The following is a 23,708-nucleotide window of genomic DNA, read 5'->3' as shown; positions in this document are numbered from 1 at the left end:
TTTCCCATTTAACTCACGAGACGCTCCTTTTACAGGCTAGTAAAATGTCGCCTATTTAATTTAATACTAATACTAATTTAATTTAATAAGCTATTAGGCTGCAAAGCAGTGAAATATAAAATGATGTTAGCATATTATGTCACATAAAGATTTTTGTGGTTTTAATAATTTCAAAACTCGATAATATTTTTTCTTTGTGGATCCAAATGTGAAAGACTTTAACCAGCACTTCTTACTGTCAGCTCTGCTTTCATACTCAAACAAAAACATATATTTCAGCCAAACAACCTCTCCGGGCCCGACTCCTGTTAATGCACTTTTATTTTGAAGTGCACACACGCTTCTTCCGGTCTCCTGGTGTTTTCGCTGGTGGCAGCGTGGCTCGGACTGTGAGGCGGGTGGAGGGAGTGTCTGCTGGGTGTATGAGTTGGCTGACGTCTTGTTGGTGTGAATGAGCTGAAAACACACACACGTACACACACACACTTGGTCTGACAACAGCTCGGCAGGCGAGACGATCACGGGAAACGGAGAAACAGTTTTCTTTTATATCTTCTTCCCGCTTCCTTCCCCCCTCCCATCTTTATGACTTCGTGAAGACGAAAGGTAAACACACACTTGCACGCAAAAAGATTTAAAGAAAACTTTATAAGAAGCTAACTGCTTATGTTGTTATCTTAATAATGGGAAGGGGTAAGTTTAGGGACAGGTGCACAACCTTTGTGACAGTGTAATGGGTGTTTTCCAAGCTTTGTGAAATAATTTGGCTGACCTACATCCTCATTATCAGTCCTCGCATCCTTACTCAAGAGCTGTGTCCAGAACACACAGGCTCGGATCACTCTTTCATTTCGCTTATATCGCCTTTCTTTGTCCACTTTGAGAGGACCCAGAGCCGGACACCGGCTCGGAGTTCACTATTGACGCGTCTACTAGTAACTTATTAACAACTCGAAATGAAACACAGGGATATAACGCTGGTTTAGCTGGTGAAGTCGTTACGATTGGCTCTTTGAGACCAAACTGACGTCGAAGTAAGCGCGCTCTCACAGCATCACTGGGGAGAATAAATTGACCTAAACATAAAAACTAAAGGCAGCCAGTGTGGCCTTGACACGACAACAGGGGCACTAAAGGCAAACAGAGATAAAGAAAGTTAAAAGCCTGCAAGCAAAGTGCTACAGGAGACCGAGCTCAGCAGAAACCACCGAAAATAACTGAAAAAAGCAATAGTTAAAAGCCTTCTCTCCTCCAGAGTGTTTGTTTCTTAGGAATTTAGCTGCTGGGAAAATAGAGGAGGGGTAGAAACAAACTAGACACTTAAAAACAAAATTAAAAAAAATCATTGGGTGGTGCACACAGCTGTAGTCCAACCTGATCTCATTACACAATATCTTGCACACCCAGAGGTGTTGTGTTTAAGAAGTGTAGCAAAGAAGAAAAAAAGTAAAATGCATATCCCATGTAAAAATACCTAAGTGCACACATACTGAAAACTGCTGTTTGGAATCTAAACAGTTTATGCAAACCAGCTGCAGATTGATAACAATGCTCTATGAGCATTTTCTATTCTTTCTCAAGCTGTACTAGTTAGTGTAGAGAGTGTTAAAACTGCAGGGTGTGGAGTTACCGGTTTTAGTCTTACAGGACAAACCAGATGACATGCTGCACACAATGCCTGTGGTATTTAGTGTAGCAGATTTGGTCACATATTGTATTACTGTTATCTTTTTCACACGGTGTGTAAATTTGGCCCTTTTTTTGTGAGTGGGGAGGGAGGGAGGGAGGCCATTTCTGTTGGTCAAAGTGCTCATGTGACAGGTTGCTCAGGACAGTTGCAGTTTGTTTATCTTTTAGTGGTTTCAGATCAATGCCAGCTCCGGGTTTTGACTGTGCCAGAGCTGTAGATTGTATTATAGATGTATGGTACGGTTCACCAGGCCTGTTCCCTGCTTGCCTGTTTTGATCTTGATTACTTTTCCTTTCAGGTGTTCCCTCAACTTTTCCTTTCAGGTGTTCCCTCAACGCTTGGCACTTTCATCGTTGTGTAATACTTAACATTTGTAAATGTTATCACTTGGACCTGTTCAGAGCAGTTTATCTTGCTCATTCTCAATCAGTTCATTTTAGTTTCCCATTTTACGTATCACTAAACATCCTCAGTCAAGGTGAGCCATCACACGCTGTCAGAGCTTCACTGTGTGTGAGAGTCTTACCATTTAACTACTTTAATTTTAGCTGGAGAAAAAGAGAAACAATCAAGGAAAGGTTCAGTGCATTTTATGTTATCAAAAGACCAAATCAAAGACTGAAACCTGAGGGAAAAAATATGAAAGCAAGTGGCAGGAAGACTTTTTTTTTAATAGTGGCTGATGTTTGTTCAGAATGATTGATTAGTTTCTCTTTGCTTCTGTAGTAGAGTAATGCACTTTGAAAAATCTAGACAAACCAGACCATTCCCGTCTTCTTTGTGACAACATAACCGACTGGCTTTTTCTGTTCTGAGTATGAAATGGGTTTTCATTAATGGAAATTTGGAGTTTGCTGTGGATAAACATGTTCTGTTCTTCACTCGTCCTGTTTCAGCAACTCGGCCATGGAGAGCTCCGTCGAGGCTTCCAAGACTAGTGTCATGTCGAAACCCAAGCCACCGCTGGCCCCCAAACCTGGCCTCGCTCCCAAGCCCTTCTCTTTGCAGAAGAACACCACCATCCGCTCCATTCATGCCCCAAAGACGGTCCCCGCTACGTCGAAAATTCAAAACTCAGAGCCTTTGACCCCTCGTGCTCAAAAAACATCTCAGCCGGCTGTTACCTCAAATGCCAAACCAGGCTCTCAAAGTGAGCTTCCCAAAAGTCACCCAACAACAACCAAAGCTAGTGAAGCAGGTAAAGAGGAAACTCGTGACTCTAGTGTAGGAAAAACAGCCTCACAAACCAGTCGGCCCAAAGAGACAAAGAAAACTGAGCTCGCCCAGAAAGACATCATCCAAACAAACGACAAAGCTTCTGGAGATGTTGCAACTAATTCAGAGCAGAACAACGGAAAAGCGAAGGAAGATGAAGCTCGAGCTTCTGTCGTCAAAATGCGGAATCACTCAGGTAGCGATGGAGCCTCTTCAACCGATGAAACATTTCGTTGGGGTGGTGCTAGGAAGCGTCTGTCCATGGAGCTCACCTCGAAGTTTGAGTCAGGCGGTCTTTCTCTGCCCCCCCAGCCTACCATAGCTATCTCCACACACAACACCAAAGGTGATTCAAATAAGCCAGCATCTCCTGCTCCAGAGCAGAAGCAGGCATCTCCAGAGCCGAAGCAGGCATCGCCGGAGCAGAAGCAGGCATCGCCGGAGCAGAAGCAGGCATCGCCGGAGCAGAAGCAGGCATCTCCGGAGCAGAAGCAGGCATCGCCGGAGCAGAAGCAGGCATCGCCAGAGCAGAAGCAGGTATCTCCGGAGCCGAAACAGGCATCGCCGGAGCAGAAGCAGGTATCTCCGGAGCCGAAGCAGGCATCACCAGAGCCGAAGCAGGCATCTGCGGAGCAGAAGCAGGCATCTCCAGAGCCGAAGCAGGCATCGGCGGAGCAGAAGCAGGCATCTCCAGAGCCGAAGCAGGCATCGGCGGAGCAGAAGCAGGCATCTGCGGAGCAGAAGCAGGCATCTCCAGAGCCGAAGCAGGCATCGGCGGAGCAGAAGCAGGCATCGGCGGAGCAGAAGCAGGCATCGGCGGAGCAGAAGCAGGCATCGGCGGAGCAGAAGCAGGCATCGGCGGAGCAGAAGCAGGCATCTGCGGAGCCGAAGCAGGCATCTCCAGAGCCGAAGCAGGCATCTGCGGAGCAGAAGCAGGCATCTCCGGAGCCGAAGCAGGCATCTCCAGAGCCGAAGCAGGCATCTGCGGAGCAGAAGCAGGTATCTCCGGAGCCGAAGCAGGCATCACCAGAGCCGAAGCAGGCATCGGCGGAGCAGAAGCAGGTATCTCCGGAGCAGAAGCAAGCATCACCAGAGCCGAAGCAGGCATCGGCGGAGCAGAAGCAGGCATCTCCGGAGCCGAAGCAGGCATCTCCGGAGCAGAAGCAGGCATCTCCGGAGCAGAAGCAGGCATCTCCGGAGCCGAAGCAGGCATCTCCGGAGCCGAAGCAGGCATCTCCGGAGCCGAAGCAGGCATCTCCGGAGCCGAAGCAGGCATCTCCAGAGCCTTCAAACAGAGAGAGCGATGACGGTGGAGTGAAAGAGGACTACACCGGGGGAAACAGCATAAAAAACCGAATCAGTCAACTGTTTGACTCTGCGTCGAGGCCTGAGGCCATGCCGAAGAGGGATGAACCGGAAATCTTAACCGGTATAGGAGGGGTGAAGGAGCGCATCAAAAATTGGGCTGCAGAAACAACTTCTGAGGGTCCAAAGATGGAGAAGAAGCCTCCGGCTACATCCCGAGCACGCTCCAGAAGGTGAGTAAGGCTCTGCAGTTTGTGTGCAGTGACAAGATTAGACACAAAGAAAAGGAAGTGAGCATTCATTTGCAAGCACAGGTTCAAATCCCAAAGCCTATCTTTGTTGGTCAGATGTAGATGATTTATGACTTTGTGTCTAGGAAGCCTTAACCTTAAATGTGATTCATTTGTTGATTTGGGTGAGCAAATGTTGGATAAAAAACTTTTTATGTGGGTGTGTGGTTGTATGTGGTTTCTCTTGATTTAGATTTTCTTTATGTTAGTGGTTTGGATTTAAGAGCACATACAGGCATTTCTTATTTAGACAGAAAGCACGGCCCCAGTTTCTGGTTTCTGTGAGCAGCTGTAGCAAGAGTGCAAGTCTAGAACTGTTGAGGAAGGAAAGTTTGAGTGTTGCTCTCTTGATGCTCCTCCGTGTTCAGTGTGTTTGGAAAGTAATCCGGGCGTGGTAAATGAAAAATGCTGCTGCAGTATCGATGTTGCAGCCAGATTTATGTCCTTAAATAACCAAGGTTAGATAAGAAAGCAAACTAAGCTACCGAAGTGTGTGAGGTTTGAGATTAGACATCCAGCTGTCTGCACATAGCTTCAGGTATTTAGCCATTCCCTATAGTGGATGTTAATGGGATTTTAGTTGTGTTTGCTTACAGTTTCCTAAATAACATTTAGGGAAATGAATCTTTCAGAAAATCTGCATCTTGACTATATTTTTTTTCGAGAGTTTTCACTGTCAGAAGTTTTCAGTGGAACTACTACTCCATGTACTGAATACGCATTGTTATCTCTGAAGCACTGCTGACTGTGTGGAAATGCCATCAAGACTATTTAAGTGACCAATCACTGAGTGGATAAGTAAAAACCTTGTTTTTTTACTCATGTTGAAATCAGACCTTTTAAGTAAATGCTCACAATTTCCAGGTAATTTATGCTCTCACTGACAGCTGGATTAGATATATACCTCTCTTTGCCCTTATGCTGGGTGTCATAAATATGTCACATGCTTCCTGGATTCCTATGAGGCTGCCAGCAAACCAATGAAGACTTGTGGAAGTCACTGGTCTGAATAAGCATTAGATCCACTGCTCTCTGTAAAACTTTGTTAACATTAAAGTTGACTTTTTGTGTTGGTTAAAAGCGGCGCGCAAGGTGTTATTTCGCGAACTTCCAGGGTGCAAATAGGCCGTTCCCCCTACACTAAGCTAAACATTTGCTTTGTATTTAATGTACAGACAGACGTACACACAGGGTGGTGTCAATCTTCTGTTGTAGGTCTAGGTCTAGTTGTTGTCTGTTACTTTCATGTTAATCTCTAGAAACAACCTACCAGAAGTTTTCTTGTTTGTGTTTGTAGTCATGTGGTATAGACCAATCACATTAGAGCAGGGTTTGCTGTTTTTTATCTGCCTACAAAATGACTGCTATATGTAACAGGACACCTAGCTATCAGCTCAGTGACTCTTGAATGTTGAAAACAAAAAGCCCCCAAAACAAAACAAGAACAAAACGTCATTAAAACTCTGTTGTTCACAATGAAAAGCTGTGATTGCTCTCTCCTCCACAGCTTTGAGCCCGCAACTTCTCCAACAGAAGTGAAAACACCAAAAACTTCAAATCTCAGACTTTCTGCCGAAGAAATGCCGCAGAGTCCGACTGTGGACCCCCCGTCAAAGGTCTCTCCTGTTGAACAACCAACAAAGTCCCCAACAGAAATGCTAAAAGGTGTTCGAACTGAAAATAAATCATCGGAAAGTGCTGCAGAGAGCCAACAAGAGGCGAACAAATCAACAGAGGTTGACGTCCCGTTGCGCACCCCTAACCTGAGTGAAGATGTACCAAAGAGGGACAATGTCAAACGTCGCTCTGTTCGCTTTGGCACCGTGCAGAGTGATGATGGTGGGCCTCCACTGATCCTAGGCTCGGATTCTGATTCTGACACTGAAGAAGAAGAAGAAGGAGAAGAAGAAGAAGGAGAAGAAGAAGGAGAAGAAGAAGAAGAAGAAGAAAGAGAAGAAGAAGAAGAAGAGGAGGAGGAGAGTCCTGGAGTTACAGCTGAAAAGAAAGTACCTGATTTAGTGCCTGTCTATAAAAGAGTAGGAATTTTTCAGAAAAAACATGATGAGAGTCAACAGCAAGAAGAAGAAAGACTGAAACATCTGAAATTTGAAGAACAGCGGCGAGCAGAGGAGAAGGAACAAGCAAGGCTTCAGCTAGAACAGGAGCAGAAAAGAGTGGAAGAAGAGAAGGAAAAAGAAAGGGAAAGACAGAGGGAAGAGCTCAGGCTTAAGGAAGAGGAGAGGGCAAGGCAGAAAGAGGAGCAAATTAAACAGGAGATGGAGGAGAAGGAAAGGGAGAGGCTAAAGGAAGAGGAGAGACTGAGGAAGGAAAGAGAAAGACAGAGACTAAAAGAAGCACAAGAGAGAGATAAAGAGCTAAAGCTGAAACAGGAGGAGGATGAAGAGAGAAAAAGAAGGGAACAGGAGAGGAAAATCCAGCAGGAGAAAGAGGCAGAGATGGAGAGGAAGAGGCTGTTAGAAAAACAGAAAGAAGAGGAGAGAAAGGAAGAGGAAAGAAAGATGAAGATTGAGAAAGAAAAAATGGAGCTGGAAATGAAAATCCAGCAGGAGAAAGAGGCAGAGATGGAGAGGAAGAGGCTGTTAGAAAAACAGAAAGAAGAGGAGAGAAAGGAAGAGGAAAGAAAGAGGAAGATTGAGAAAGAAAAAATGGAGCTGGAAATGAAAATCCAGCAGGAAAAAGAGGCAGAGATGGAGTGGAAGAGGCTGTTAGAAAAACAGAAAGAAGAGGAGAGAAAGGAAGAGGAAAGAAAGAGGAAGATTGAGAAAGAAAAAATGGAGCTGGAAATGAAAATCCAGCAGGAAAAAGAGGCAGAGATGGAGAGGAAGAGGCTGTTAGAAAAACAGAAAGAAGAGGAGAGAAAGGAAGAGGAAAGAAAGAGGAAGATAGAGAAAGAAAAAATGGAGCTGGAAATTAAAATCCAGCAGGAAAAAGAGGCAGAGATGGAGTGGAAGAGGCTGTTAGAAAAACAGAAAGAAGAGGAGAGAAGGGAAGAGGAAAGAAAGAGGAAGATAGAGAAAGAAAAAATGGAGCTGGAAATGAAAATCCAGCAGGAAAAAGAGGCAGAGATGGAGTGGAAGAGGCTGTTAGAAAAACAGAAAGAAGAGGAGAGAAAGGAAGAGGAAAGAAAGAGGAAGATTGAGAAAGAAAGACTAGAGAAGCAGGAGCAGGAGAGAAAAATGCAAGAGGAACTGGAAAGAAGGCAGGCAGACCAACTCAAAGAAAAGCAAAGACTAGAGGACGAGAGAGAAACAAAGCAATCTGGGTTGAACAACATGCAAGAGGAGAGTTTGGTGCGCAGATCAAAGCCTCATCTAAACTATTTTGAATCTAAAGATTGGCCTCAGGAGTCAAAATCACCACATTCCCCCTCACCAAACACCTCTGGGCCCACAGAGAATCTGATGGATGTGGTTTATGATGACTTCTCGGTCAAACAGAATTCGATCAACATAGAATTTGATGATTTTTCAGTCAAACCGATAAAAGTGATCTCACGGCGTAAAACAGAAAGCAGTCCAGTTTTCCGTAGTTGGGATGACTTTCTGGATATAGAGGAAGTGAAGGGACTGGTGCCTGTGGACGTCAAAACTGAGAGAGCCAAGGAAGACAAAATGGAAAAACCAGAGCAGTGTCCGAATACACCTCCTTTGCAGGAGAGAGAATGGGCGGAGGAGATAAAAGATGAGCCAGAAGAGGAGCAGCTCATCTCTCTAGACGTGAAGAAAGAGGAGAAGCTCATCTCTCTAGACATGAAGAAAAAGGAGAAGCTCATCTCTCTAGATGTGAAGAAAGAGGAGCAGCTCATCTCTCTAGACGTGAAGAAAGAGGAGAAGCTCATCTCTCTAGACATGAAGAAAAAGGAGAAGCTCATCTCTCTAGATGTGGAGGAGGAGGAAGAGGAGGAGGAGAAGGAGACAGAAACAGAGGATGAGGACGAGATGGAAGAAGACAACCAAGAGGTGAGCCCTATTTGGTTAGGTTCTAGCTATATTTGTATTTCTGTCACGCTTGATTAGATTTTTGTTTTGTGGACATCACTATGGTTATATGAAAGCTCCAACTGTTCACTTATGCAGAAAGGGTGAGGTTAGGAACAGAAGCAGGGGTGTGCACCACTAGTAAATGTGGTTATTTTGTCAATGAATCACATCAGCCAGGCAGCCGTACACACCTCACCTGCACCAGCATTTTGCCATTCCTGTAAGACAAGGAGAGAAATATCTTGTCGTACTTGCTTCAGTGTGGTTAAGTCACAGCTTAAGAACTCATGACTGTGTTAGTGTGTGTGCGTGTACTTGTATTACTCATGTTAACACAGCTGGGGAGACTCCTTCATTTTAACTATCCTTATATAACTGCCTTATAAAGTAAGGCTGGGTCCAGGAAATGATACTGTTAATTCTCAGGGAAATTACTGTACTGTTTTCTGAAGGCAACATAAACATAAAGATATCTCAGTAGTACTCCCCCCCCCCCCCCCCCGAAGTGATTACTTGTTTTATTACAGCGAGAAACATCAAAGAAGGCTAGGGCGAGGTAAACTGCTAATGTGCACGTTTCAATGTTTCTGCTCTTAAAATTACTGCCATTCATTGTGGTAAGTGCGAGATCAGAATAGAAGTGCGATGACAGTGCGAAGTTTTGACGGCAGAAAGATGGGTTACACTTCCTGTGTGTGTTTCCAGAAGCTGTCTATCTTCTGTGTCTTCTGCTTTCAGTTTGCAAAAAACATTTTTAAGTAGAAGCATCGCAAACATTTTAAAGACGCATGTTACGAGGAAGAAGGTTTGGTATGAATGTGTGGAGAGTGTAAGGCAGGTGTGTGTTACTTAAGAGTGTGCTGTGTGATGATGTGGGCCATAGGGCTATAACCCGTCAGATAATGGGTCATGTGTTTCTATTTCACACGTCTTGTCATATTACCACATTGCAAGAAAATTCGGTTGGTAGTGAAGATGTTAGTTTACACGATTATGTAATATGAAGTGCTGTTTAAAGGTGTAGTTCAGCATTTTGCAAACAAAAGCATTTATATTCTCTTTTACTGAGAGTTTTGTGAGGCAATTAACATTGAAGTTGTGTATGTAGCAAAAATAATGGCATCAGTTGCATAGTTTAACACAAAAGCTGGAAAGAAAGTTTTGTGTCTGCCTCCACTTTCCTGTCCACTCTGCACTACTGTGCTATCCATTAAAGAGAAGAGGCAAAGAAATGACATAGAGTCATATCTTCTTCAGTCATAATGCTGAGTCATTATCAATAGATTTGGTATTGCACTTATCTAACCCTCAGTGTAAAAGTGATTAAAAGTGATTGAAAGCATCTGCAAAATGCAGATGCTTTCACTTGATTAAATACCCTCCTCTGAATGTTGAGTTGACATTCAGAGACAATGAAGTCGCAGAACAGCTGCAGCACAAGACTGACGTACAGATGGATCTGCAAATAAACATGATCACTTTACAGTTTGCAGTTTGAAGTTTTAGTTCGCCAAGTTTAGTTGTTCCAAAAATGCTTCGATGCGTTTGATTTCACATGTCTATGTGTCCTGTTTCACAACACGTGTTGTGAGTTTGTCTTGCTGAAATAAGGTATATGATGCACTAATGCGTCACAGGTGCACAGACTGTCTCCTGATAAAATATCACATTTCGATTGGTCAGACCACAAACTGTTCCACTGCTCGTTAGTTCATAATAAGCGAGCTTGTGAACGCAGCTGCAATCTATGTTCGCTGACTGTTGGGTCATTCCATCTCAAATTTGCTCAGTCATCTCTGATTTACATAAAAGATTTATGGTCCAAAGTTTGAACATGTGTAATGAGTGCTGTGAAAGTTTAGTTTCATATATCAACTACTTTTCAGGATATATCTTTTGGAAAAAATGGTTAGTCGACCCACTTTCAGGCACGTTTTTTGAAATCTGAGGCAGTGTTTGAACATGAATATTTGAAAAACTATTAGAGATGAAAGATTTTCTCAGTATCAAAATGAATCAGGATCTGTAATTTGGAATGGATACATTTGAAAAAAAGATAATTGGGTACTTAAAATATAAAGAGGCAATCTGTATGCTAACTGTGTGAATGAAGGCCGCAAGAATTGTAATTAATATGTATGAATATGCTACATTGTTGCGTTTTAATACCTGGAATAACCTGAATGATTAGCCTGCTTCAGAGCAGCAGGTCTTGAAATGGGTAGAGAAGGTCTCAGAGGTGAAAAATATGCACATATACATTAAAATCATTTTTTTGTATAATTTTGTTTTTGTTGTACAAATTATAATATTTGCTCAAGTCAGGATGAAAGTTGAGTGAAAGTAGCACTTTCTTTGTTTTTTTCATGTTAAAAAGAGTTTTATATGTTTTATTTTACAGTATTATGACAAGTAACTATAAACCATTCAGACATTAGGACTACTTGTCTTTTGCAATGTGAGCTTTATTAGTGTGTGTGCTCAAATATAGGGCTTTACATATTTTCCATATTTTAACTACCTAATACTCACATTTTTGATGTATCTGGCCCAAATTACACATTGTAATTCATTTTCATGGTAAGATACATTCTCAGGCTTTTATCTTTTTAGATATTAATATTTAAACATTGCTGCAAATTTCACTGGGCAAAAAAAATACATATTGAAAATATATTTCAATACGTATTTGTAGCAATTATTACATATTCAAACTTTGTACCATGAAATTTTTATGCAAATCGGAGACTTTGGTTTGACATTGTTGTTTTCAGAGCTGCTCCTGAATCCATGTTGTGTTTTTCTCTAATGACTCATGAGAGAAACTTATTGTTATGCAATTTTATGTTGTGAAATATTATTCTCACATAGCTGAACTGTTGCCTTAATAGTAGTGAACAGCTGCTATTCTTTGCACCTCACAGTTTTGTCTTAGATGGTCTTTTTTTTAATCATTTATATTATTGCATACATTTTACCTGCATCAACCTTTTATGTTTTGTCTTTGTGTTACTTTTTGTTTGAATCTAAGTTTTTCTTTTCCTACTAACTTCTTAGACAGTGTCCAAACTTCTTCTTTTATAATTGAGATTGGAGGTGACAGGTCAAGTAGATAGCAAAGTGAACAGATGTTCAATTTTGACACAGCATTTAAAAAAAATAAAGGCAGCAAACCCAACAAATTCCAGGTGAACAGAGCAGAGCTGCACTTAATGAGAGCAGGGCTGCCAGAGATATGACATTTAAGACAGATGGGCTCACCGCCTGTTTGAACATGCAACATTTTTGCAGACTTAATGAAAACAGTGAACCAACCCTGGACTGTGAGTGTGTGTTTGCTCTGTCAGTGCTGTAGCAAGGAAACCTTACCATACATAACCTATGACATACAGGGCAATGTATGCAACCACTTGAGTGCTGTAAAGGGGCTTTGCTTGTCTGTCTGTGTGAGTACATTCTTATTTGCACCACTGAGTGGTGCTGCTGCTCTTTGACTTTGCACTTCCTCACTGTGTGCTGCAGAAATGATGAACTTTATCTCATATAAGGCACCTGAAAATCAGCTAAAAGTAAAAGACCTCTGTAACACTAAACTATATGTTTTCATAAGTGTAATCGTTTGTTTTCTTCTTTTCTTTCCCTTTTGATGCAATAATGTCAACCTGAAAACTGACAAAAAGCTTTTCATTTTTAGACAAAGCAGACTGGAGAAAATGTTTACTAGGCAAACACAAGGTGTGCAGCTGACCGTGCACCCTCAGTCAGGCTTCTGATTGAAAGAAAGTTGAGCAGATGATGGCAGGATGTGATGGTAAGAAGAGCCTAGGTGCTGTGTGGTCAGCATGCCCTCTTTTGGGTCTCTCCAGCAGAGCAGGATGTGAGAATGACCATACATGGTGCCCCATGTCTGCTCTCATTTTCTGTCTCTGTCTCTCAATCTCTCCACCCTGTTTTGAGAGAGAGCCTGTCATCCCCCCTCCCTCACACACAAACACACTCTCTGGCACACAAAGAGGACGGTCTAATCCAGAGACAAGAAAGTTCACGTCTACTGTCTTTGTGTTTTCTGCTGCTTCATTTGCCTTTTCCTCTCACAAAAACCTGGCTCATTCATTGCCTGCATTTACCTACGGATGACACCGGCAGAGGGAGGTACAGAAAGCACCTTGGCCCAGCCAGGCCGCACCTTTCCTACTTCCCTCGGGATTTTCCACATCCGAGCACAGACCTCCGCTTTGTGTTGACGTTCTGTGAAATCACTCAGGTCTGACGGTGATAAAGGGGTGATCTGTCTCTCTGTACTTGCCTTTGGATGTTTGGAGTGTCAGATGCTTCCCATGTGATTTTTTTTTTTTTCTTCCTGTTTTTGTGAACTCGGAAGTACGTGGGTAGGTTTAGTCAAAGAGGTTTTAGTCAAAGAGATAAAAGGATGTAAATTGCCAACTTTAGACTGAAACCTTCGAAGCTCTTTTTGCTTCCCAAGTGACGACAGAGAGGAGTTTTTGAAGCAGGCTTCAGTCGGTTTGTCTTTTAAATGGATGCTTAATCAATGATGGGAAGCTCTTTCTTTAGGATGCCGCTGTCTCACATCAATCATAGTTAATGTGACAGTGGAATAGTGTCGTCACACTGCAAACACATGGCTGGCTGGACTATTTACTTCTTCACTGACGGCAAATTGTAGACTATTCCAGGAAGTTTGGGTAAGCTAAAAATATGCAGAGAGAGGAAGCATCCATTTCAAATGACAGATGGACTACATTTTGTCTTCTGTGATGTCAGAAAAGTTCTTTCTACAAAATATAACTTTTCCTGTGCATACCTTCTGAAATATCAACAGACAGCTGGATCGCAGAGCCAGCTTTCTGACTCACCCGCAAAATCCTTTCATCTCTAATAAAGTTGAACCTCAGTTTCTCTGTTGAACCGGTTCCCATGGTGACCCTGCTGTCAGTGCAGCCAGCTGTGTGAGCTTTTCAAGCATGCAGTACTTTGAAGGAAAACTGTCGGCCGCCCAGCTGCAGGTGGTGGGCTGGGTGGGCAGCCTACGTCGGTCCTTGCAAGGGGCTCTGGAGCTCGTGTGGGGCCAGGAGAAGCAGGAGGAGGAAGAGGATGATAAAGAAGATGAAGAAGAGGAAAGTGGAGATGAAGGAGGAAGGTTTCAGAGGGCCATGTCACCGCTCCGTAGCTTTGCCAGTCGCAGCAGGAGATCCCTGCATCGCTTCTCCATCAGAAGTCGCAAGACTTTGCAGAGGAAAGCCACTAAAACCTGTTCTGTAAGAGCTGACATACACAAAGCAGTAAAAATATACAGTTACAGTAACTATATTTAAAGGCTTTGCTGTCTAATTTCCATTATCATTGTGTGCAATGATCTAAGCAGAAGCTTTTAGGGCGAGTTTTGTTAGAAAATGCTTCAAAACTCCCTGTAACTTATTAGCCTGTTTAAAATTTCCATGGACATGGGTTAAAAGATAACCATGCAAATGTAAATAGGGAGTGCAGCACACAGTGGCAGTGTGTTTCAGGAAGGACAGAGATATCTGATGAAGTTTCCTGCTTGTATTTTCTTTTTTTATCAGTGCGCAGTCACGGCCTTTCCCTCTCTGTCTGTGGTGTATGTGGGAGATAACGCGCCGGACAATAACAAAGTGTGACACACTTAGACAAGGTTTATCTAAATGTTGTTATTTATGGGTGTCAGCTCCATATCTGCATCTGCCTTTTGTTTGAGCTGGCCGCCTTTGGCTCACAGCCTAACCGTTCTTAGTTAATGCCTTTTTTTTTCTTCCTATTTCTATCATTGTATGTCATTACATCTCATTACATTATATTATAATAGATTATATTTGATTTTGCAGGAGATCCTTGCACATTTTTTGGAACCAAAAAACATTTTGTTTACACTATATTTAAGTATATAACATGTACATTTGTCTGTAACTTTATCATACATGTGGGTGCACAGGAGAAACAAAGATTATCTCTCCGGCTTAATTCCCTTAATCTGGTGATCTGTCGTTTTGATTCTTGTGGTGACACTCCTTCACAGTCGTTGTGAATCAGATTGTTCCTCATTAAGTTGTGCTTTTATTCTCTCCACTTAGCTGCAAACAAGGTTCCATATACATTCCAGTGACCATGACAAAAATGTTATGCAGGTAAACTATAATCAAGCAGACTCTGTCCTAACTTGTGCAGCACATCCTGCGCCCTCAGCAGCACATTTTATACTGGCAAACACAGAGGTAGTGCTTTTATCCTTTATAGTAGGTGTGTGTGCTACTTAGAAGTTCTTGTCCTAAATCTTCAAATGTTGCTAGATGAATTAAGCTGCACCCTCATGTTTTTTATATATTAGCAGTGGATCCAGTGAAAGATTTAGCTCATAAAAAAATCCTTCTTAATGTTAGGAAAGGGAGGATCGATGTCACTGCATCGCTTTTGCATCTAACAATGCAAATTTATGTTAGGCCGGATATTTATTGTAGAAACACACCTTTAGAAAGTTAGTAAATGCTGAGAAAAACACTAGCTTGCCTGACCAATCAACAACAGGACTTGGTGGAAATTAAATTTCATCCCTGGTTCTTACAGTGCAAAAGTGCCCTTGTGCCCTAGATTCTACAGGCCCAGGGTTCCTTATTCACCAGATTTCTATAGCATATAACAAGAATCCGAAAAACGAATTCTGGATTCATTTAACCCTCAGAGATGTAAATCACTATAAGTGCTAAATCTTAATCTAACCCTGTGTTTTGTAGAAGGATAAAAGCGATTTCTTGGGTTTAAAAAAAAAAAAAAAAAGAATATTCATTTAATTGATGATTGTCTAAGTTAGACTTAAGGTTAGGGTTGGAGTGATCGCTGTTGATAAAGTGCACCTCAGAGGGTTGATATGACATAGGTAAGGAATAAGACTGATCCAAGCATATAATAGTTAAGTTACAGTGCCATGAAAAAATTTGCGACTTTTCTGATTCCTTCATTTTTTACACATTTGTGTAAAATGCTTAATTGTTTCATATTATCAAACAAGTTAATTATTGGACAAAGATGAACTGAGTAAATGCAAAAGACCGTTTCCCAGGAGTGGGCAGCTTACCAAAATCACTCCAACACGCATCCAGGAGGTCACAAAAAAAACCCCAGAACAACATCTACTTCACTTGCTGTAAATGATGGAGTCATGAACTCTGCTGTCTACCAGAAAATCCCAGAGGAGAATGTTCGGGTGTTAGTTTGTACCCTGGAGCTTAAACGGAGTTGAGTTATACACCAGGACGATGATCCGAATCACACCAGCACTTCTGAATGGCTAAAAAAACAAAAACAGAGTGAAGTATTTGGAGTGATGTAGTCAAAATTCAGACTTAAATGCGATTGAGATGCTTTGGCCTTAAAAACAACCTCAAAGAGGCTGTTCAAGCTTGAAAACCCTCCGTTGTGGCTGAATTAAAATAATTCTGCAGAGAAGAGTGGGGTAAAATTCCTCCACAGTGATGTGAAAGATTTATTGCCACTTATCATAAATGCTTGATTGCAGTTCTTTCTGCCAAGGGTGGCACAATCTGTTATTATGTTTGAGGGGAATGACTTTTTCATTGCACGGTACACAGAATATTGAACTGGGGAGCATAAAACAAAGAACAAAGAACCCTGAACGTAGGACATGGCAAATACTGGACTATAAATTTATGGCGTGGGGAACATCCCAGAAATTTCCCTTGGGAGTTGGTGGAGACCAAAGCAGAGATAAAAGGAGAGTACGGGATACTTTTCCAGTTCACAAACGTATCTCTCATTTCTCTGCAATAGTTGCAATATCTTTGCTCAACTTCTAAACATGTTTCTAATATCTAATTTATTGAGCACTCCTTTAGCTATGGCCAAAGTAGGAAGACGAGGCCGTTCGTTTTGAATTTTTAAAACGGAGGAAACTGGCTCCATAGTGTGGCGGTTTACGCATTTGGTTGAGAAGCTAAATTTTGCTGGTTCAGTTCCTGACAGAGATAAGAATCCCCTTTGGGGTTGCGGTCAAATCAAATGTGCAGAGCTACCCGCTGTGGTGCCCACTTGTGACGAGGGGTCATCCTAAAGTAACTTTTCTTTTTTGTCTCCAAATCACACGATACAATGCCTCACTGTTTCTTTTATCTCTTGCACAAATGTTTTTCTAACCTTTGCATACTTAAGATTCACCCAAACAGGAATAACTGCATATTTGAAAAATTCTTTTGTTTTCTTATTGAACTCAGCTGGGAAGCATTAGTCAACATTAGAACTTTGTGAGTGACAGCTGCAGCTCTGTGATAAAGGTGGCACAGACACGGGATAAATCGCATCGCAGAGGAACGGCTTGTGTAAAAAAGCACTTTGTTTTTTCTCTGTATCTGAACATGGAGTGTGGTTATAGGAAAATCACTAGAAGCCTATTCATTTGTGCTGTGATGCTGCCAGATAACAGGCATTGTGCAAATGAAGCTGCCCTGAGCGTCCTGAGTAATAAATGGCCTCACAAAAGAGATGAGATGTTTACTCAACTGTTGTGTTGTATCCAGGTGACAGTGTCTGGCCATTCAGCACTGGGATGTGCCCCTCAACAAAATATGAAGCGAGCATACAGGAATGTTTTACGAGGAAGTGGTTGCTTTTGTTTGGAACATGTTTGCGTGCGTCCGTGTATGCTTGTGTGTGCGTGTGTAGTATAGCATGTGGGCGTGACATCATGAGTGTGCTTAGTTTGTCTCTGTTGAGGCATAAAGGTGTGTACGCCAGTGCGTGTGTGTCTGTGTGCGCATGTTCATGCCCCCGGTGTTCATTGAGGACAGCCCAGCCTCTGTGACCGGCTCATTAAAAGACTTATGCTTGGCTGGTCCTTTCTCTCTGTGTAGCTGGTGAGTTTTGGCTCAGCACACAGTTTAGTTTCTCCTTGTTTCAACTCTACAATTTAAAGTTCTTGTCCATAAATTTATATGACGTAGAGGATCATTTGGGTCGTTGAAAAAAAGGATTTTCAATCAATGAACAGAGCAATAGCTTAGAATTTAAGTTAAGGTATTCAGCCAAATATGTCATTTAGCAGGGAAGCATGATGGTGATCTGCCAGTTAGTACTGTTGACTCATAGAAGAAGGTCCTGGGTTCGAATCCACCATCTGGCCTTTCTGTGTGGAAGCTGCATGCGTTTCCCGTGTTTGCGCAGGTTTACTCCTTCCACAGTCCAAAGAGATGCAGTTGGTGGGGTTAGGTTAATTGGTGATTCTAAATTACCCATGTTTCTCTGTCTTACTATAGGTTCTTTACTTTACATACTTGTTGTTTTGATTTTGGGTTATATGAATAAAATAGAATTGACGATTTCTCTGGTTTCTGCGTGTTTTCCTTTTGAATTTACCTGAAATTTTGTGTCCATCTCGCAGGATCAGACCAACAGTTTCTCCACAAAAAATGAAGACAAGGACACCGATGCTTTGATAGACTTTGGCCTTAATCATGACCAGCAGGATCCAGTCTGGGAACAAACACCTGAAAGAAACAGGTAGGAAATCATTTGCATTATTTAAAAAAATAAGTAGTTTGAGTTTTCGTTGTACTTGTATGACAATGTTAATCCTCAAGCCTTTAAAACGTTTCTATTTTTTTATTTGTTTGGCCAAATGTCATAATTTAGACTTCGGGAAAGTGTTTAGGAACAGAAATCTTGTGACAGCTTAACCGAATGCAGATGCACAGTAAAATGTACTGTCAGGCATTTGAAAGTTGAGCTCCCTGTGCCCCCTTGTGGTCAACAAAGTTAAGCACATATGCTTAATGGAGTGGTGAAATTAAAAACAAAAAACAAATTGAAATGAGCCAAAAGCATTTTGGCAATACCCTATGAACATTCTTCTTCAGCTTTGTTTACACTTTTGTTCTCTTCAGTCCACAGCCAGTCCCTGACGAAGTACCTGAAGTCTCATCTGAAGACACCGCCGATGATCTGAAAGAGCCAGAGTTTGCCCCTTTTCCCGAGGTTAGTGAGTTTTTAAATCTTCCCCTGTGCCATCAACCAAAAAAGGTGACATGGAATTCAGTTGTTACTTTTCAAACTTACTTTAGAAAATATCTGTTTGTGCTTGTGCCTTTCTGTAGTGTGAAACATGGATAGATGGCAAGATAGATAGAAGCACAAAACAAAGATATCAATGACGTTTGTAACAGATAAACACTAACTCGTCATTGTGGAAATAATTTTATCAACTCCTGAAGAGAGTTATCAAGACAAAAACAAAACCAACTAAACTTTATACACGCTGCCTACGTTCACATAGTTATAGATATGTACACATAACATTGATAATGGAAAACAGTGGCATCCAGAAGACAAGAGTCAGAACTCAGCAAAACAGAAAACTTATTTACAGAGCCAATTCATCCTCATATTCACGTGATTTTTTTAATACAGTTGTGTGAACTTGTGCAGTGAGTCATTGGCTCTGTGCAGTCTTTCCACAGTGTTTTCTCTTCTCTCTCTCTTCTCCCAGCTTATTAAACATATAATTTTCTCTCTGTGCGTGACGTTTTTGTCTGGCTTGAAACAAATTCTGGGCGAAACTCGTGTCGTCTTGCTTTGTACATAATTTTGACTCAACCAGGTCACTAAATTGTTTGTTTTTTTTTAAATTTGAGTGACGAAGAGTGACAGCTGATTGAAGCCAGTGTTATTAATTATTCTTATTGCTCTTTTATGTAATATTTATATTGGCTGTATATTTCTTTTGGATGTGTTTCCCCATACTTCTACACATTATGTCATAAAGGGAAGTTTGCAAGCACAGAGTGTGGTTTATGAAATCTTTGACTTTATACAGTGTCATAACTGATTTAAAATCTTTTTTTCTAATGTATGTGACTTCCAGAATATTATATAATTTATTATTTATTGTTACCCCAAGTAATTTAATTTAAGTTACTTTTTATATTTCTAATTATTTTCTAGTAATAAATAATGCACACTTGTGGCCAGTGCGTTTGCTTTTTATTGTTAGATTTTGTCTATGTGTCTCTGTACAGAGCTCCACTCCTCTCCTTGACACCAGTGCACAAAGATCCAAGGCGGATCTGGGAAAGAGGCGTATTCGAACACGTCCGTCACGCAGGCTGACCGCAGGGTTAGCTCAGACGGAAACACAGGATTGGGGGACCCAGGACTCCACAGGTTATTAGAGTATCTGTAATGTTCTATGTGAAAGCGTCAGTGGTATAAAGACAGCTGACGATATCGAATTGTTTTGACTCGTGTCTGTGTTTTTCAGTTGAAAAAGGAACAGTTGCAAAAGAAAGGGAGTCAGATTCTGAGGAAGAACAGCCTAAACCCAAGGTAGTCTGTTCCCCGTCCCAGCGAGTGCCAGTGTTTCCTGGTATGAGTCCTGCAGGCTTGCTTGTAAGTTCTCAAGAACAACTTAAATTTATTTTAAATGTGTTTTTTTATTATTAATATATGTAATATGATGCAAATGGGTCTTTCTTTTATTAAATTAAGTACTTATTTGTATTTATTTGCTTTTTTTTTAAGGCTCAACTTAAAAGGAAAACAGGTGGTGGAGGAACTGGAGTGAAAGAGGAAACCGTAGAAAGCAAAGCTAGCGAAGAGAAGGAACATCAAGATGAAGAAGTGGCACCATCTTCCGTGGAGCTCTCGCATTCTCCTCGCACGCCTGCCCGTCTGGCTGGAGCTACACGGGTGCTGCCACTCATAGGCAACAAAGAAGAAGGGTAAGCAGAAAGAAGCGCTGCTCACCAAAACAAATATATATGTTGTGTAAATGATCCAGATATCTTTGGGGAAGATGACTGAAATATTGAAATATCGTCTGTGACATTCAGTGGTGCCTCCTCGCCTGCTTGGCTGAAAGAGCTGAAATCTAAGAAGCGTATGAGTCAGCACGGCAGTGACGCTTAGCCAGACTGAGGTGAGTGATTTAATATAATTAAAAAAGCTTGCCATGATTTTTGTATTTTACTTATATGCTAAAATATGACTCTGAGTATTATTTAAAAATGTAAAAATGTATTACTGTAGCTTTTAATATATAGATTTTTTACATTACAGTACAGAAGTTCCTACAGTGCTGTATGACTGTGGAGGAAATAATTATTTGATCACATGCAGAATTTGTAAGTTTGCTCACTTGCAAAGACAAACACTTTTATGTTGGTTTAATTTTAGTGGAGAGAGACAGAGTATTAACCAATCAACCAATAATACAGAAAAAAAACCCTGCATTGCATAATAGTAACATGACATGCTGAAATTTGGTAAAAGTAGTTGATCCCCCAAGCAAAACATGACTGAAGCCATTGCTAGCAAGCACACTGGTTAGATGTGTCTTGTAGTTGGTCACCAGGTTTGCACACATCTGAGGAGGGATTTTGGCCTACTCCCCTTTACAGAAACTTTAAAGAAAGACATGGCAAAGACATGCTCAGTTGGCTGTCTTGGCTGTTGCTTGGCAACTGGAAGCTTCAGCTTCCTCCACAGATTTACTGTTGCACTGGCGTCTGGAGATTGGCTAAACCACAAAATGACCTTAATGTGCTTCTTTTTTAGTCACTCCTTTGTTGCCTCGGCGGGATGTTTTGGGTCATTGTCATGCTTGAAGACCCATCCAAAACTCATCTTCAGTTTTCTGGCTGAAGAAAGGAAGTTTTCATCCAAGATTTTTCAGTACATGGCCCCATCCATTGGGCCTTCAGTGCAGTGAAATTGTCCTGTACTCTTAGCAGAAAAACAACCCCAAAGCATAATGTTTCCATCTCCATGCTTGACTGTGGGGATGGTGTTCTTTGGGTCAGTATTTCTCATGACAGGTTGGCGCCAAATGGCTCAATTTTAATTTCATATGACCACAGCACTTTCTCCCAAGCCTCTCTGAATCATTTAGATGTTCACTGGCAAACCTACAACAGGCCTGAACATGTGCCTTCTTGACCAGGTGGACCCCACAGCCGCTACAGGATTGCAGTCCATTACGAGATATCTTACCACTGTGCTTGCTAAAGGGTTTCTCTACTAAGTAGAAGTACTAAGTCCTGTTTTTCTTGGTGATCAAATACTTATTTCATTCAGTGACATACATATGGGACTGCATGTTTGCGTGGGTTCTCTCCGGTTACTCCATCTTCCTCCCGCAGCCCTAAGACATGCAGTTAGTGAAGTTAGGTCTTTTTCTGTGTTATCCCTGTGTCAGATTAGCAAACTGTCCATTGTGTACCTTGTCTCCTGCACTATTGTAGTTGGGGATCCAACTACACCCCTCCCGGTCCTTATAAGGATAAGCAGAAGAGAATGGATGGACGGACACAAAGAAGTGTATAACTTTTATGTAATATGCGTTTTTCTAGATTTTTGGTTGATATTCTGTCTCTCTCCATTAAAATGAAACTATCACAAAAAGTAGAGACTGTTGATTTCTTTGTGAGTAAAGTTAGTAATTAAGCAGGGGCTCAAATAATTATTTCCTTCAGTGTAGTTGTCAGTAGGGGGTAAAAGGGTTTTTTAATTACTTTTTCTTATCCAAAAAGTGATCTAATAGTCTTTTGTGCAAAAGGTTTCTTTGAATGACTTGTAGATTCATCAGCTGTTTTTCTGCTACTTCTAACCCTTTTATGACTGGTGCATTGCATATAATTATAGGGCTTAACAGGATTGGCTGTAGATAGGCATGAACATTTTGACATTTTTAACATTTGGCTTACACCGTGCATTTTTTTCTAAGGCAGGCTATGACAAAACCGACAGCGAAGACAAAAAAAAAAACCCCAACAGGAAACAGGCCATTATCTTTGCTTTTTTTTTTCTTCTATCACAATGAGAACCAGACACTGGGGGAAAACATTTTGTACCTAAATGTACTTTATTCTGCTTGATGTGCTTTTAACCTGCCTGTAAAATTAACCCTAACTCTCACAGGTTTTGCCTAGCTTAGGGAGAATTATGGAAGTATAAAGGGCTTATGAACACACCAAACACACATTGTGTTACTGATGTTACCACATTATGAGTTTTATATATTCAATGCTTCCATTTGACCTTACTGCATCTTGTCCACCCTTTAGGAAACACCGTGCCATTGCCATTGAGCTCAGCTGCTGCTGCCGGCAGACATGACCGCTCCATCGTGTGCCCAGAGTGCCTTATTTTGTACCTTCACTGGGATGTTCACTTTTGCTGAACGCGCCTTTGAAATTGAATATAATGCCAAGTCTACGTGCCTGTGATGTTTTAATGCAAAGTACATGTTATATGAAATGTTGTTTAAGAAGCTCAGTGGAGAGCAAATACCCCAGTGTCATTTGGAGCAAAGTCATGGACTGTCTGCCTGGATTGTGTAAATTTGTAAGACTGTCATGTACTGACAGGGACTGATGACACTAGGCCTTTAGCAGGATATCTACATTCACACACACGCAGGCCTTTTTATAGTTGTGAGGACACTCGTTGATCACATTGCCTACCCGCTCTCCCAACCCAACTCTTGTCATGTTCTAAATTATCATCAAGTGTGAACACTCGAAAAGACCTTTGAGGCTCTGGATCCTCACAATGCAGAAGTTCCCTCACTGTGATTTAGAATTATTATTTTTTTAATCCTCATAAACACAGAAATACACGGATGAGGAAACACATGTGTACAGAATTACAAAATATAAATAATGCACCTTGTGTGTATTTAGTTTTAATTGTACAAAAATGCCTTTTATATTGTTTAACCGATCACAAAGCATCTCAAGTAAGGCTTGAAGCACTTTAAGAAAAGTTCTAGCAAATTACCGTCCAAACAGCAGTAGAGTAAAAACTGTAGTGACAGAATCCCGGGGTTTTTTTGTGCCTTCTTCATTTTGTTACATCATTAGTGTCTATCTACTTTTTAAAACAAGATCTCACAAGGCTTAATTAAGTACTGCCTGATTTGTTTAACCCACCCACTAGCTGGTTAGAGCGTCAACAGTGGGCTGAGAAGATATTTCTGGGGTGCAATAACAGAGTCAGAAAAAAAACGTTTAAAGGAGAAAAATGCAATAATGTGCTGGAGGTTTTATGTGCCTTTTTAATGTTTAAGAATGAATGTCATCAAAATGGAATTCATTATTGATCAACTTACTGTATGTTAGTGGGAAATTGGGGGAATTTTATTAAAATGTTTTCTATGAAATGAAGTTGAGT

General features: G+C 41.3%; 1 protein-coding gene across 5 annotated transcripts; it reads left to right on the top strand.

Annotated features, from left to right (window-relative positions):
- The first annotated feature begins 399 nt into the window (after positions 1–399).
- Positions 400–23,701, top strand: LOC120731813 (trichohyalin-like). 5 transcript variants are annotated; one of them, XM_040029080.1, is made up of 12 exons: positions 400–606; positions 2,587–3,967; positions 4,031–4,443; positions 6,008–8,249; positions 8,283–8,480; positions 17,923–18,041; positions 18,425–18,515; positions 19,556–19,700; positions 19,798–19,925; positions 20,058–20,257; positions 20,369–20,454; positions 22,601–23,701. In XM_040029080.1, exons 2-11 carry the CDS (start codon positions 2,597–2,599, stop codon positions 20,442–20,444), a joined length of 4,983 nt encoding a protein of 1,660 aa, XP_039885014.1. In that variant the 5' UTR covers positions 400–606; positions 2,587–2,596; the 3' UTR covers positions 20,445–20,454; positions 22,601–23,701. The 5 variants fall into 5 exon arrangements, with proteins under 5 accessions (XP_039885014.1, XP_039885017.1, XP_039885016.1 ...); XM_040029083.1 differs by having other exon boundaries at positions 401–606; positions 2,587–3,316; positions 3,464–3,967; positions 6,008–8,480; XM_040029082.1 differs by having other exon boundaries at positions 401–606; positions 2,587–3,862; positions 6,008–8,480.
- Positions 23,702–23,708: the final 7 nt, after the last annotated feature.

Source organism: Simochromis diagramma, unplaced genomic scaffold (assembly GCF_900408965.1).
Source record: "Simochromis diagramma unplaced genomic scaffold, fSimDia1.1 OVJJ01000483.1, whole genome shotgun sequence".
NCBI lineage: Eukaryota > Metazoa > Chordata > Actinopteri > Cichliformes > Cichlidae > Simochromis > Simochromis diagramma.
The sequence above is the reverse complement of the archived record's forward strand: the minus strand, read 5'-3'. Positions and strand labels throughout refer to the sequence as shown.